The sequence below is a fragment of the Poromitra crassiceps genome (assembly GCF_964638095.1).
Source record: "Poromitra crassiceps genome assembly, chromosome: 1".
In the NCBI taxonomy this organism is placed as follows: Eukaryota; Metazoa; Chordata; class Actinopteri; order Beryciformes; family Melamphaidae; genus Poromitra; species Poromitra crassiceps.
Window position 1 is genome coordinate 72,668,906 of NC_139623.1, and position 16,056 is coordinate 72,684,961.

Below are 16,056 nucleotides of genomic sequence, written 5' to 3' on the forward strand. Positions count from 1 at the left end.
GGTTTACAAATCATGAGATCAGAAATAAAGTCTTGCTTTTTCACGGTGCAAACAGTGTGAGGAGAATACTGAAAACTAAGCGAACAACAAAATGTGTAGCACAAAGTCCGACAAAAAGGACCACAATGATAAGTTCAACTAATTGATTCAATTAACTGAATTTGGACTCATTTATATAGTGTCTGTAAACAGAAGGTCACTCAGAAGAATCACAACTGAAAAAAAGACCCAATTACTGGTCAACACGGTGGGACAAACACACATTCATAGTATACTGTATCCTCGTTCCACAGCCACACACACTGCTGTTTCACTGTTTCAGTACTGGCTTGACAGCAGGGCGGTTTTGCTCTGGTAATTCATTGCAATAAAACGCCTAACTCAGAACATTAGGACCACAGTTCGTTGTGTTGTAGAGGGGAAAATTGGTCAAGCGCACTTGAATTTTAAGGTCACGTTTTCTCCAGCAGCGGTGGTCATTTTCGAGCTGAATGCTGAATGCCGCTGAATGTAGTTCGAGAGAACCACTGAGTCGACATGGTGATGCGTTTGTTTTGTGCGTGTTTTGTTACACTTGTCACCAATTCCATCTTCATTATGTTACAATGACCCCTACTTTCAATGACTGTCCCTTCTTCTTCTTCCCCAAACCTACATCTCTCTCTCTCTCTCTCTCTCTCTCTCTCTCTCTCTCTCTCTCTCTCTCTCTCTCTCTCTCTCTCTCTCTCTCTCTCTCTCTCTCTCTCTCTCTCCTTAAGGTTTGCTGTCTGCTGTAGCATTGGCCCACTCAGGGAAGGTACCCATGTTAAACATGGCGTATCCCCAGGTGTTGATGCCTACATTAACGGTCAGAATCCCGATGATGTTCAACATGAAGCCGGCCTTCACCTGCAGAGAGACACACACACACACACACACACACACACACACACCCACACTGTCACAAAGCCAGATGCACCTTGACATCAGTATAAAGATTTCTTGAACACGTGAACTGTTGTGTACCTATGGAATGCAAGCAGATTAAACCCATTCAGCTTGTAGAAATATGCTTTATCAGCATGGAGACAGTGCTTTGCCCGGGGGCCACTTTCGTGAAATGATAGAAGGCCAGGGGCCAGTTAATAAACATACAATATACATTTTTCTGTAGCGGATTGTAGGTTTTTGGGGTGTCAGCCAGAGTTTAGTCTGACAATGTTGTGCACACTGGATAGTTAGGTTAACTCATTGAGTGCCAGCCACTTTTGGAGAATGGACGCTCCCAGTGCCAGAGTTTCAGAGCGTTTTCAGTGATTTCTCGAGGCCCACAGAATATTGTGTGATATTACTATGTAAACACCGAACACGCACAAAGAAAGAGGGGACTCTCTTCTATCATCAGCAAAAAAAAGTTTATTGATATCATTTTCCGTTCTTTAGTTATCAGCCGGAGAAGATAGGTGGATTTCAGCAAAAACACACGTTTCAATTTAGAAGCTGAGATATTCAGCCTTTTGTGAAATGAAGCATTTCAAGCACATCACTGACTCTGGAGCTAATATTTTCTGATGTAATGACACCTCAAAAATAATTTCCTTCAATAAAACAGTGAAAACAAAGGAATTTTGTTTGGCCAAATAATATTTTTTAGCTGCAACCAGCAGCGCTGGCCCCTGCGTGCGCAGACCCTACACCTTCTTGCTGGTCTTGATTTACTGCTGGTGGGCATCAGATATTCTAGCTTGTTTGCCTGTCTCTGCGCATCGAGCCTGCTGTCTGGGTCTGTATTTACTGTCAATGGTTGTATGCTGCCCTGCGTGCCCCACCCCCCTCCTCCTCCTCCGTGGGAGTGTCTCCGGTGGCTCTGCTGCGTTTGCTCTGTGTTTGCTCTGCACTGAAAAGTGCGCTGCACCCCGCTTTTTCACAGCGTGTCGCCGGCTCCCAGCTGAGAATAATGTAACTTTTCAGAAAGACGCTGGTGTCGGCAACTAAATCATATGGAGGGGCTATCACAGCGGACACGGAGGTGCTCAATTGTGGCAGCAGATTGACTGCTGTTCACAGGCACAGCTAACGTTATGCTTCATGCATATCGATGCATACCGATGCCGTTTCCGTTTCCATAACGACTTCTTCTCTGTTTTTTACTCAAATTTCTCTAATCTGGAGAGCACTGTTGCCACCTAATGGGTCGGTAAAATAGGTTATACACATTCAACATGCCCCAAAATTTTACAGGAGATGGATCTGGCTTTGATCCACGTCCCACCGTCAAAAAACGCAATTGATGACTTTAGTCGTCATTGGCACTCTACGTCAGTATTTGAATTGACGACTATACTCGTCCGTGGCACTCAATGAGTTAAGTACATACATAAGTGCCTGGGTAGCGAGCAGATGGCGGTATTTGACAATTTAGCAGCTAAATCATAGATTATTGAAAGATATTCCATATTCCAGACTGAAATGCTATAACAGAAGTGGAGTATTGGCCTGAATGACATGAACATTTGGACACTTATTCAGCGGGTATCTTGCATGTTGCGTTCAGGTGCACTGCAAAAAAAGAAAAAAAAATTGTTGCAATTCCATCGCGGGCCACACAGGGGGCGCAAGTTGAGTATCACTGCTCTAGCATACATACTAGACACTCTGATCTTTGAACTAGTTTGACCATCAGTATGGTTGGTAATAATGTCAGGAATCATGAGGTTTCACCCCAACAGAAAGCTACAGTCCTCGGTAGCATCAATTATACCTGTTGTGTATGTCTATGTATTCAACCTGTTCTCACTCCCCAAGTCGTCATACTGACATGTGGTCAGGAGTCCTTTCTAACACACTGGGTACCTCTTTTTCCTCATTTTGTGATGTGCACGGTAGAGTCCAATAGACTTTCTCCCACGTCTGAAATCGACCCCACAGGAGTGTGACAATGAAACAAAATGGTCACCAGTAAGGGCGCTGTGGTCAGGGGTGGTGGAGGGCTTTGCCTTTGACACTGGAGACTGGGATTCCATTCCCAGCAATTACATGTCAACTGTAAGCCACATTTAACCTTTTTCTTATTTAACTCTAATGGATGATTTTGTAATGGAGGATTTAGTCCCGGGCCTGGGCAAGATACGTGGCTGCCCTGCCTATAACCCAAAGCATTTCTCTAAACTTCCATTACTCGAACCAAACGTCAGTCTTTGACGAGTTGGTATGTGTTGTTGATGTATTATAGGTCTGTGCAAGTCTCACCATGTCCATGACTTTGAGTTTTCCAAAGGCGAAGGCGATGGCGTTGGGTGGTGTAGCCACAGGCAGCATGAAGGCCAAAGAGGCAGAGATGGTGCAGGGCACCATCACATACAGCGGGTGGAGCTCAATGGCCGTGGCCTGAGGAAACACAGGTACATTGAAATAGCATACTGTACATAGGGGCGTGTGTGCCTTGGTGTGTGTGTGTGTATGGACGCTGCATGTGGAGCATTTGATCTACCATTGAAGCCAGGATGGGCAGGAACAGGGTGGTGGTGGCCGTGTTGCTGGAGCACTCTGTGAACGTCGCCACCAGCAGGCAGAGCAGCAGGGAGATGGCGTAGGCGGGGATGCTCTTCAGAGGGGCCAAGCTCTCCCCCAGCCACGTGGACAGACCCGATGCCTGGACGACGTGGACACATATCACAACATATTTTTGTTCTGATTAAACACGATTAAACACGATTTCAGACGGAAGCCCGTCTTTATTGTCACACGAACACTACAACACATGCATGCGGCCACAACACACACTCATGCTGACGGTGGCCGGTGAAATATGTCCTCTGCATTTGACCCATCCAGGCCTCTCCTTTCCTCCAGGGGGCAGGCCAGCAGCAGTGGTCGCTTTTTCTTTCCAGCGCCCGGGGACCATCATTGGACCATCATTGGACGAACTTCAGATGTTGTCGTCACTGGTCGGATGACGATCTTCTGCATGTTTTTAGTGGGGGGTTATGTACGGAGGAACCCCCTGGGGGGTACGGGGAGAACATGCAAACTCCACACAGAAAGGCCCTTTCGACGAGATAGCCCACCTGGGCAGTGGGCACCGAAGATATGGGGGGGTCACAACTCCACCGCCCACAGCGTCCCAGGCGAGAATCGAACTCAGGACCTTCTAGCTGTGAGGCGACAGTGCTACCAACTGCACCACCGTACCCGTACCCCCCCCCCCCCCCCCCTTCGTAGATGAAGACCTGTTGGTCGAAACATCAATAAACTGACCTGGGAGCGGACTTATTTTATTTAAGTGTGCGGACTTTATTTATTTTCTGCTCTAAGTTTATCTTGTATTTGTCCTGCACCTGACCTGATGTGCGCGCCCTACTTCCTGCTTCATCATTCATGGGTGTTTACCTCGCTGCCAGCAGCCAGAGCAAAGCCTCCTCCCAGTAGCAGGATGATGTGCCAGGGCATTCGCTCATGAACAATCTCCCAGTTCAGCAGAGCAGGGGGAGACTTCACCATCTTACCTGTGGGACCCAAATGTAGTTTGAATATTAGGCAGTAATTAGTTTGAAGAGGAGCAGTGTCATGTCCGCTGGGTATCATCAGCCAGCTGTCCGACCAGCTGAAAACCACATTTAGATTGCTGGAGCAGAAGTTGCTGTGGATTTGTCTGTAGAAGGTGACTGGTGTTCAAAAGGTTTCATATTATTTATTTATTTTCAGTAGAGATATTAGCTGTGTTCGGAATGGTTCACTCATTCCCTCACTCTATTCCCCATGTAGTGTTTATCAGTGAAGTATTCACCTTATTCTTTGCCCATACAAGGACGCTTCTGCATGACGTCATTTCGTAATCGTCTTTCTGGTTTTAAACACGGAAGTAGAGTATTCCTACCGCAGTCATTTAGACTTGCCAAAAAGCTGTTTTCAAGCTAAGAAAACCCAAACTGTTTTAAAGTTTTAATATTTGTCGGGTGAGAACGTAACATATACAGTATGTGACCAGTTTATCAGAATAACGCCTATTGAAAATCCTTAACGAGCAGAGAGGACCGGGAGCGCTGACTGTGCTGACACCGGTCGGACTAGCTATCTGTCAAACCCTACTACTGGCAGTGAGAAAACACTGTCGACGTTCTTTTGTAACTAACGTTAAATGCCGACCGGGTACAGCCATCGGCTCTTCGCAGCAGTAACGTTATGAACATGTAACTGAAGTTGGCCGCAGTGTAGCTTAATTCTGAATGTTGCCAAACTTCATTCATACCAGGGCCGCGGGAAGTAGGGGTGCTGCAGGTGCTGCAGCACCCCCTAGATTTTTTTCCCCCCCCAAAAATATATATATATATATATTTTTTTACAAATGTAATTAAAAATATTTTGCAGTGCACTATGTTCCTTTCTTGTTTAAGAATGTTTCGGGAAATGAAAATGTAGCCTATTTAAATAGAATTATCAACAATAACAATCAAGGAAGTTACATGCTTGTAGGCTAGAGAAGAAGAAGAAGCGTGCATGCACGCACATGTTGTGTTGAACCAACCAACAACCAATATGAATTGTTTAATCTGACAATAAAGAAATGTGAACTTGACATGCTATTTTAATAGCCTACTCAAAAATGCACCTCCCACTATACAGCAAAGAGAGGAGTCAATGTTTCTTGATATATGCCATTCAGATCAGAATAATTAGTCTAGTCATTAAGTTTGCTGATAATATTTCTATCATGTTAATCATGTTTATCATGTCTGTGTCATGTTAACTGGTGTATTCAGAGCAAATAGGGAGATATAGAGCATTATCATCATGCTATATATCTCCCTCTTTGCTCTGAATGAGTGAGAAAAGGAGAAAATACTGAATAATTACATCACAACAGTATCCTAATGTTAATTTAAAATGAGATATTCCTCTAAATATGGCAAAAAAATGTAAAAAAAAAACATCAACATTTTTTTTTGAGAGTCCCTTCCTCGCAGCACCCCCTGCTTAAAGTGACTTCCAGCGGCCCTGATTCATACTAACGTTTTATTTTGAAAATGGCCACCAATAAGCGCTGAACCGGAAGAACAAATACGTTGCGTCGAATGCGGAAGAGAGAAAAAGTGGGCGTGGTGAATAAGGTGAATATGGGGGCGAAAATATTTGTGAACTAGAAATTGCAGTGCATTGTGGGTATTCTGTAGTGGACTGTATGAGGGATCAGCCGAGCAGCATTTTGGTAAACAAACATTAAAGAAACTGCGACAGTTCACACAACTTTAACACGACGTGCATATATTATTATACATCAAACTCCTGAGCTAATTCTGCTCTCACTCAGAATGTCAAAATATAAGCGATGTCATGTACAGTTTTTGAGATATTAACGTTTGTTTGGCACTGCGGTTCTGGCTGATTCCGGACTCAGTGTGACGTCACAACAACAACTAATCACCGCAAAACACCCGGAACTGCGGCAGTAGTATGAGTTGTGCCAAACAAACGTTAATATCTCAAAAACTATACATGACATCGCTTATATTTTGACATTCTGAGTGAGAGCAGAAGTAGCTCAAGAGTTTGATGTATAATATATGCACGTCGTGTTAAAGTTGTGTGAACTGTCGCAGTTTTTAAAATGTACACCGCACAACCGGGGCTAGAGTGAGCACTCAAAGCTCGCTCCATAGAGTTCCATTGCAGTTTCCACCTGGAAATGCTGTTTGTTTACCAAAATGCTGCTCGGCTGATCCCTCGTATATAGTGAATCAAATTAACAGTTGAGAAATCGGACACTAGTAAAAAAACAACGAACACTACAGTACAGTATATAGTCCCCGATTTTTCTGTATTAATCGTGCATTCCTTTATAACTGGGGACTGGTAATCTTACGACTTCAAAGGTCATGAGCTGGGCGGCGACGTCATCAGAGCTGGTATTTCCCATTCCAAACTCGTAGGAGCTTCAGCAGCCCCAACCTAAAAAATCCAAGATGGCTGCGCCGCGCAACAACAGTAGTAGTAATCGTAGTAATCAGGGCAGTAACCAGGGTTCCGAAATAGGGGAGGTCCAGCAAGGGGAGGCAGAAAAAGAATTGAGGGTTTTTTCCCCCCTTTTTTAGCCATATTTAGAGTAATATATCATTTTAAATCAACATTAGGATTATACTGTTGTGATGTCATTATTCAGTATATTCTCTTTCATGTCACCACCTGCTCAGCTCTCCTGTCAACATAATTGTAACTAACAAACACAAACTGTTTTAGCCAAATCCATATCAAAATGACACCTACAAACACAGGTACACAACCCAAGCCGTACACAACACACAAAGTCATCATCGATAATAAAAAAAAACATACAGAGGGACATTTATTTATTCCTGATAGGAATGATTGAAAAATAAAATAAAATATATTATGTTGTTTTTAACTTTACACCACCTCTTTTTGTTACTTATTGGGTCATGAAACTGAAACCATGCATATAGCCACCTGCATACCTGACTTCGGGAGCTTGGCAATTGGCATCATGCATGATTAGCCAGTAGCATCCCAACGTGTCACACAGGTAACATTACTTAAGAGACAGACTAGACACTTACTTTCTTGGTTGTTGCTAAAAAATCTGTCAGTGTCACTCACTGTCTGTCGTTCACTCGCTCACTGTCTCGCAGCTCGCTCACCTTCAATTATCTCGCCAGGCAGACAGACAGTCATCACTCACCACCATGCTGCTGCTCTCTCGGAATCAAGTTACCGCGGACGCGGCGTCAGATGACTTCCTGCCTGACCTGCCTTTCGTTTCAAAATAAAAGCGATCCCGTGTTTTTCATGCTTTTCCATGCAGATTGTTTTATTTTTTTCTCTGAAATATTAGGGGAGGTCCGGACCTCCCCGTCCTCATAGCTAGTTACGGCCATGGTAGTATTGTTGTTTAGCACTTCTGTTTTGTTTGTGTCTCATTAAATCAGCTGTACACACAGCACTGCCTAACTTCTATCTGTGTGGACATGAGGCTGCAGTGTTTGTATGCGCAAAATGCCGCGAAATGCCATGTTGTCAATTGTTATTGCTAACAATGGCTAGCCTGGCTAGCGACTGGATCTGACCAATGAACAGTGAACTTCCCAGCTCAAGTTTTCTGCAAATGGAACGCTAACAAAACGGATGTGATGTCATTTAGCCTCCACATCCCAGTTATTTTGCGATAAAGGAACGCACGATAAAGGAACGCACGATAAGGAACGGTTTGGAATGGGGCTAATTGAGACATTTTCTCCTGACTCACCCTCTTCATTGTAACCGTAGCCTCCACAGCTGGGCAGCTGGGAGGGGATGGCGAAGAAGAGCATAGACATGAAGATAGCTACTGTCCCGTCCGTCACATACCTGATGGAAAGCAAGCACACAGTATTATGTGACATTTGTTATGTGGGGATTTTTCTGCCCTGGTTCACTGTGTTGACATGATATGATCATGTGTACACTAACATACACTCGCAAAGTGTAGAACGGAACAAATACATCATGTGTGTATTGATTTATATATCAGTGTAAATCAAGGAGATAATTAAAAGGGGATCATTTGGGGGCGGCCAAAACAAGAAGAGACTATGGAGCGATAATCCAATCCAATCCAATCCAACTTTATTTATAAAGCGCTTTAAAACAACCAGAGGATGACCAAAGTGCTGTACAGAGTACTGAAGAGCAATCAGCTAAAAACAATAAATCAATCAAATCAGATAAAATCAATGAAATGAAATAAACATAATAAAAGACGTTACGTAAAATATATAAAAAGCAAAAATCAATAAAAAGCATAAAAACAAAATAAAAAGTATAAAATAATAGAATGCATAAAAACATAAAAGCAACTCATGGGTCATAAAATCAGTATCCTACATGGATAATGAAATGAAAGAGTGGAGGAAAAGAGAAAAAAGATGAGGGAGAGTCTCTGAAGAGTCATGTCAGAGAGAGAGAGAGAGAGAGAGAGAGAGACTCACTGCTTTCCATCCTTTGTGAAGAGCACTGTTGCCCAGCCATCTATGAATCCTGGCTCCCTGGTGAACCACAGCGCCACCAGCAGGCAGAAGATGGTCAGCACCGCCGCCTCCGCAAACGTGATGCGGCCCAACTTCCTGTACTCGGCCCTCATCACGGCATACGCCTCCTTATCTCTCTCCTTGTTGACGCAGCAGCCGAACGACTGCTTCATGCTGAGCAGGACAGTACAAAGGGCAAAGATTGGGGGGGTATATAAAGTGTTGACTTTGGTTAAGCTTTAATCTGAGCTATCCTTGGATGTTTTATAGTTAGAGGTTATTATATTTTTAATATTGTTTTAAAATTGTATTATTTTACATTATGATATCTGGTTTGGACAGAATGTTTTACCCCCTTTTTTACCCCATTTTTCCTACTTCTTTTGATGTGGTTTAGTGAAGTTGAGTGAAGCAGTTCAGCAGCTTTGCTGTTTGTTTAATGTCAGTAGACTACAATAATGACATGATGTGAGCAATAGAGTACTGGAGGAATAAGTCTGGAAGTAACAAATCACCAATGGGGCAAAAGGCAATGGGATTTTAGTATGGGGGTTTGGGTTAAATGCATGAAAAAGGCCTGTGGTTAACACAATTTTATGAAACAACAAAGTTTGTCTTCAGCAAGAGAATCTTCACAAATGAGGACCACTTTTAGGACTTTTGAAGCATAAATGCTGTTTTTGTAACACGATTTTCAGAAAATGCTTCAAAAGACATAAAAGTGGTCCTCATTTGTGAAGATTATCTTGCTGAACACAAACTTCGCTGTTTCATACACTTTTGTCAACCACAGACCTACATGTCATGCATTTAACCGAAATCCCCATACAAAAATCCCATTCACTTTTCCCCTGACGAACCAGTATGGTGTCGATTTCTGGGTAAGTCTACAAAAATACATCAACCCTGTGGTACTCTATGAGTAGGATAGGTTAGTATCAATAAGAAATCCATTACAGACTTAAAGGCCGGCTTTTCCGTGGGGGATATGAATATATATTAAATCTCACGCCCCTAAGGTTTTCGAATCCGTTGAAATTTTTGAAATTGGAGGTTTACTCACAGAGATATCACCCGAAATCCACTCTGTGTGTGGGGGTGGGGGGTGGGGGGGAGGTGCGGGTGCGGGGACTCGAAATACTACATTTCCCACAATGCACTGGGCTCGCGTGGCCTTCGTTTTCATGCCCACCCCTCAGGCATTTGGCTGATATCAAACTCCAGTAGGTGGCGGTAATGCACATATATGTTTGCCAACCGCCATAAAACTCAAAGAAGAAGAAGAAGAAGGCTTCGACAATAAAACATACAAAGAACAAGAAATAAATCGAAAATAAAATTGCCTCCAAATTGCACCAAATTTAAACTGTAGTATATATGTCGGGAGATGTCTTCATAATTTTTTTTTCATGCATTTTAAGGCATTTTCGTAGGAGTTACGCGCATCTGATGTTGTAACTATTTTCTGTAAAAATGTGTAAAAACGGGTACATTGCTCAGCGTTGATTTCGTTACTTCAACCCACCTACTACTAGATGTAAAATTTGACGAGCTTTCCAATGCCGCCAGTCCCGTGTCTATTAGTGCTTCCGTTCCCGAGATATGGTCTCTTTGCAAGGAACTATGGGAAGCTAATATTAGCTACAGCAGGCTAGGCGGTTGAAAAAGATGGCTGCCTTTTCGTTTTTGTTGAAGACCTCTGAAGGGGCATGGAGGACCTACAGGCGGGACCATGGCTCACAACAGTTGTAGTTCATAGGTGCACGACTTCTGCAAGGCGGACTTGGGCCAGATGACGCGAAACGCGTCGGCTGGCCCAAAAAATATGTGAGAGATGCTTGATATCTCTGGGAGTGAAGCTCCAATTTAAAAAATTTCAACGGATTCGAAAACCTTAGGGGCGTGAGATTTAATATATATTCATATCCCCCACGGTAAAGCCGTCCTTTAAGCTGCGTTCACACCGACCTATTAAAGTTTTCCGCTGGCGTCGACTTTACATACAAAGTCAATGCAAACGAGCGATTGAGCGTATATTCGCCCGGGAGAAAAATCGCTGGGCGTCCGAGCGACAGAGACAGAGCGATAGGGAGAAAATACGCTCGTCGCCCCAGATGAAATATCCCAACTCGAGCGAAAATACGCTGGCATCAGTCGCTCGCTGTTCAACGCTGATTGGCTGCCGTGTGAGAGCGAGTCAAGGATCACACTGGCTTGGAACAAACCGCTGGTTTATTGTGTGGCAACAAACCGCATTGACAGGCTGACAGCTGACATGAAGTGAAGTCTGTCCTACCGGTATGGAGCTCGCATTAGGAGCACGCTGATAGGCTTTAGCTTGTAAACAATGACGGTGGCTCGTAGTGGACAAATATCATGACATTGCGTAACGTTATAGCCCCCACATGTCTGTCAAATGGTGTGCCTGTTGATGAGCGATTTAAACAGAGCGACAGAGCGATTCCAAAGGGTTGAATCAAGCGACAGAGCGAAAAATAAATATCTTGGTGTGAACACAGCTTTACTGTGGAAAATCAGTAGCATTATCCACTGGATTACCATGCTCCAATAGTGAGGCAATCCACCAATTTTCAGTTACAGTGCATTCAGCTTACTTTGCTTCATAATATACTGTATATGAAGTTAAATATACAGTTAAATTAACAGAAATTAAATAACATATTCCAATGTATACATTGATTGCATTATTGCCATAATCTACAGCCACTAACAACCATGTTTCAGATGTACAAATTATGTTTGTTTAATTCCACAATATACAGCCTCAGTTATATACTGAGTAGCCTACTTGAAAAATATATCTTGCTCTTTCACGGAAGCATTATGTAATCTGGGTTAGCGTTACCATTGTTGTAATCAGATTACTGTAACCTCATTACATGTAATCCATTACCCCCTAACAGGTGAGAAGGTCTTACTTGAAGCCCAGGAACATAAACTGCAGCCACAGCCAGGAGAAGATCAGCATGATCACCATGTTGGGGAAAGCAAAGCCGAACCAGCTGGCAAAGTTGATGACATCGCCATTAAGAGGGTAGATCCTGTACAGAGGAGAAGAGGCAGGTAAGGACAAGAGAATGGATGGTTAAATATGTATCTGACTTGTCTGATCATGTTTCTTAGGATGTCTGTACACAGATTATATATACCGTATATATATATATATATATATATATATATATATATATATATATATATATAATCGCATCTTTGTATTGCATGTTTAAAATGCCATTATTTTGCATTTCAAAGCATTTTCGATATTAATAATTCTTACCATTGTGTCGTGATTGGGAATCAAATTAATGCAAATAAATGTACTTTGTGATCTTGAATTTTAGATTTATTTTCAATTCAATAGAAGTGCAATGTAGACCAGGCCCGACTTTAGCCTGCTACATTAGGGTGGGCTGGTAGGGGGCAACTTTGGCAGTAGGTTGCCAGAGGTTGTGGGTTTGGGGATGGGGATTAATGAAAGTTAACGTTTAACTTAAGTTCAGGAGCTGGGCCACGCCTCAACCACTCCCCCAACTTCCTAACCATCCTCTAAACCACTCCTCTAATTACATGGCAGCATTACTTATACCTGGTTAACCTGTCACACCCTGTTTGTCTCAATCTCTCGACACAGACAGTACATGCACCTACGCTCAAACGCTAATAGCAACTAGCAAGCTAACAGGTTGTTCAGTAGGCTACTCACCATCATGGATCTTTATCCCGAGCTGCTGATCAATCCGGTACTCTCCGACGGCGATTCGGACGACCTATTCGATGCGGATTTTGTTCAGCAAACTCCAGAAGCAGCTCCAGCAATGTCACAGTCCGAGTCCGATCACAGCCAAAGATCTCAGCAGACCGTCGTGCGCTCGGTGGTGACTATTCCTCTGCGGCATCGCCGTCTAAACTTCCGGCATGAGATTTCTCCAAGCCCCGAGGCTTCCCCCGCTGCTGCTTCGAGCGAACAACGCCGCAGACGCGGTAGCGTTCGTCGCTTCAGGAATGTGATCCCCTCAAGCCCCGAGGCTTCCCCTGCTGCTGCTTCGAGCGAACAACGCCACGGACGCAGTAACACTCGTCGAAGGCCACCCCAACCCGGCTCTCCTCCACACCAGCATCGGCAGCCAAGTCCCCGCTCCCGCTCCCCACTACGCCGTACACGTAGGCCGCGCCCGCAGGCCACCCAGGCCCAGCGGTCTCCTCGCGCACAACAGCAGTCTAACTCCCAATACTGGACAGTCGCCCGACTCCAACGTTTCCTGAAGGGAAGAAATATCCCTTTCTTCCATGGAGATAACAAAGCTACGCTGTTTAAGCTATATTTAGCCTGCACCAACGCCACTCCAGTGCCTCCGACAACAACAAGCTCAGCGCTGCCGGCTTCCGCCTTCGCCAGGAGTGACGTCACACAGCATCTCCTGCCGCCGCAGCCTGCAGCTCCCCCTAGAGGGGGACAGGTCGTATGTCCCCCTGTGCCTGCTCCCTCTGTCTCCCACCTCTCTCAGCTGATCTCAGCATTCCTTACATCCCAGTCCCCGCAGGCTGCACAAACCACCTGTACACAAGCATCCCTTCATCCCTTCATCCATTCATCTTCTCTACATTCAGCCAATAACAGCAACATGGCTACTACCCCCACTTTTATTGTCTCAGCCAACACGGCTTCGGCTAATCAGCCCAACCCTCCTCTTTTCCCAACTGGTCTGTCCTTTGTCGCCCCTCCCCTCCCCCCCCTCAACCCCCCCTCCCTTCCCCATTACCCAAATGTGTTTTTGCCCTGTGCCACCAATTACACTCTAGCCACAGCAGTACCACCCACCCAACCAGGTTCCTCAATTCACCGCCCCTCCCCCATCTCTGCCATATTACGCCAACAGATACTTTCTGGTAATTACGTTGACTTAGCTCAGCTCATCCAACCATCTTCCGCAAATTCTGGCCAAACTAGGGAACTACAAACCATCTTAGGTCCCGTGCAGCTCCGTGAGCCACTTCCCTCCAGATCAAAGGATCTCACTCCAGCCGAATTTGCTCTGGCTTTCTCTCTCTACCGGGACGTCATATGCTCTGCATATCCCTCTAGGAGAGTTGAGCTGGACGACTATCTCTCCATCCTATTAGATATGGCCTTACGCTTTGGAGGTGTAGGGTTCTATACCTATCACATTCACTTTGCTACCCAAGCCGCCGGCCGCATTCTGCAGTTCAACATGGGCACTTACTGGGGTGCCCTCGATTTTGAATTGTACTGTCGGATTTTCGCAGCTCGTGCATCTCTTTCCTGTGATCTATGCGGTGCTCCTTCCCACCCTGCCACAGCATGCACAATCTGCGCACCACCACCATCACCACTACCACCACCACCACCCCGTTCACGTCCTTCTTCCACTGTCACCAAACCCACAGTATTTAACCGTCTGTCATTAGCCACACCCCCACCTTCCATTATTCCTAAGCCTCTAGAGATCGGTTCCAAAGCGAACGTTCCCGTGCCAAGGGGAATCGATAGTCGGGGGAGAACGATCCTCTACCAGGCAGGCCACATGGTCTGCAACAACTTTAATCATCTGGGTTGCAGGGCTTCCAACTGCCGCATCCTCCACGTCTGCTCCTACTGTGGCGGTGCTCATGCCAGAAACTACCTGCCCCCATAACCCAACCGACCTCCCACCCGAGAAACCTGACAGCTGACTAGCACGCCACCTCGGCACACCTATCAAGGTAAATGCACTTGCCACCGCTCTTCAACATCATCCAGACAGAGAATTCGTTGATTTTCTTATCGACGGATTCACAAATGGTTTCCACCCCGGCATAGACACACTCCCAGAGAATTCTCACATTTGTCACAATCTTCAGTCCGCCCTTGCGGAACCAGACACCGTCGACTCCTTACTGGCTAAGGAAGTCAAAGAAGGATTTATGATTGGGCCATTCACCAATCCTCCGTTTCCTGTGTTCCGCATCAGCCCAATAGGTGTTGCCACCAGGAAATACTCAGGAAAAAAGAGGCTTATTATCGACCTGTCCTCCCCACACGGGTCCTGCATTCCCAGCATCAACAGTGTCGTGCCTAGCCCGGACTTTTCTATGCAGTATGCAACTATCGATCACGCCATCACTCTTATCCGATTGGCAGGGCGCGGCGCTTGGCTCACCAAAGCGGACATAACTATAGCGCTTTCAAAGTCCTGCCAATCCACCCAGATTTCTGGCGCTTCTTCGGCGTTCGCTGGAAAGGTGCATATTATTTTTCTGTGCGTCTCACCTTCGGATGCAAGAGCAGTCCGAAGATCTTCGACTCTCTCTCAGAAGCCCTATGCTGGATCTTGCTAAATAACCACAGGCTCCCATATCTCATCCATCTTCTCGACGACTTTCTCGTAGTCACTCCACCAGCCTCTCCCCCTCGTCACGGGCTCATTACCCTGACTAACGTCTTCTCCGATCTTGGCGTCCCGCTGTCTGAAGAGAAGACCTCAGGGCCTAGCACTGCCATCGAGTTCTTAGGTATCACCCTGGACTCAGTCGCTTTCCAAGCGTCTCTGCCCGCAGAGAAGATTCAGCGCATCACGCTGCTCTTATCAAATTATCTTCTGGCAGACCGATGCACAAAACGGCAGCTACTCTCCCTCCTCGGACACCTAAATTATGCTATACGCATAATTCCTCAAGCTAAATCATTCTTATCAAATTTTCTGTTCAAAGCCGCAGCCGCCCCCTCTCTTCACGACAGAGTCATTCTCGACGAGGCGTGTAAGATGGAAATGAGTATGTGGCAACATTTCTTGTCCTCGTGGAATGGGATATCCTTCTTCTACGACGAATTTGTCACTCACCCAGAAGATATCCAACTGTACACGGACGCAGCTCCCTCTATCGGTTTTGGAGGCTACTACGGCGGGAGATGGTTCGCCTTCGCTTGGCCCCCAGAGATCAGATCTCTCAACCCAGAGTCCCAATCTCCTTCGTCCACGCTGTATGAAATCTATCCGATCATCATAGCCGCAATTCTTTGGGGGCATGAGTGGCGTAAGAA

The 16,056-nt window shown here is 45.3% G+C and overlaps 1 protein-coding gene across 1 annotated transcript in view; it reads right to left on the minus strand.

The window, feature by feature from the left end:
- Positions 1-753: 753 nt before the first annotated feature.
- LOC310777470 (solute carrier family 13 member 2-like) overlaps positions 754-16,056 on the minus strand; it is a gene marked incomplete at both ends in the record, with an annotated part of 33,492 nt that continues 18,189 nt past the window's right edge. Inside the window, 7 exons of the mRNA XM_083637807.1 lie at positions 754-888; positions 3,229-3,366; positions 3,470-3,631; positions 4,369-4,484; positions 8,237-8,337; positions 8,958-9,170; positions 11,936-12,058. Of these exons, the coding sequence (XP_083493933.1) occupies positions 754-888; positions 3,229-3,366; positions 3,470-3,631; positions 4,369-4,484; positions 8,237-8,337; positions 8,958-9,170; positions 11,936-12,058 (988 nt within the window). The remainder of the gene's footprint in view (positions 889-3,228; positions 3,367-3,469; positions 3,632-4,368; positions 4,485-8,236; positions 8,338-8,957; positions 9,171-11,935; positions 12,059-16,056) is intronic.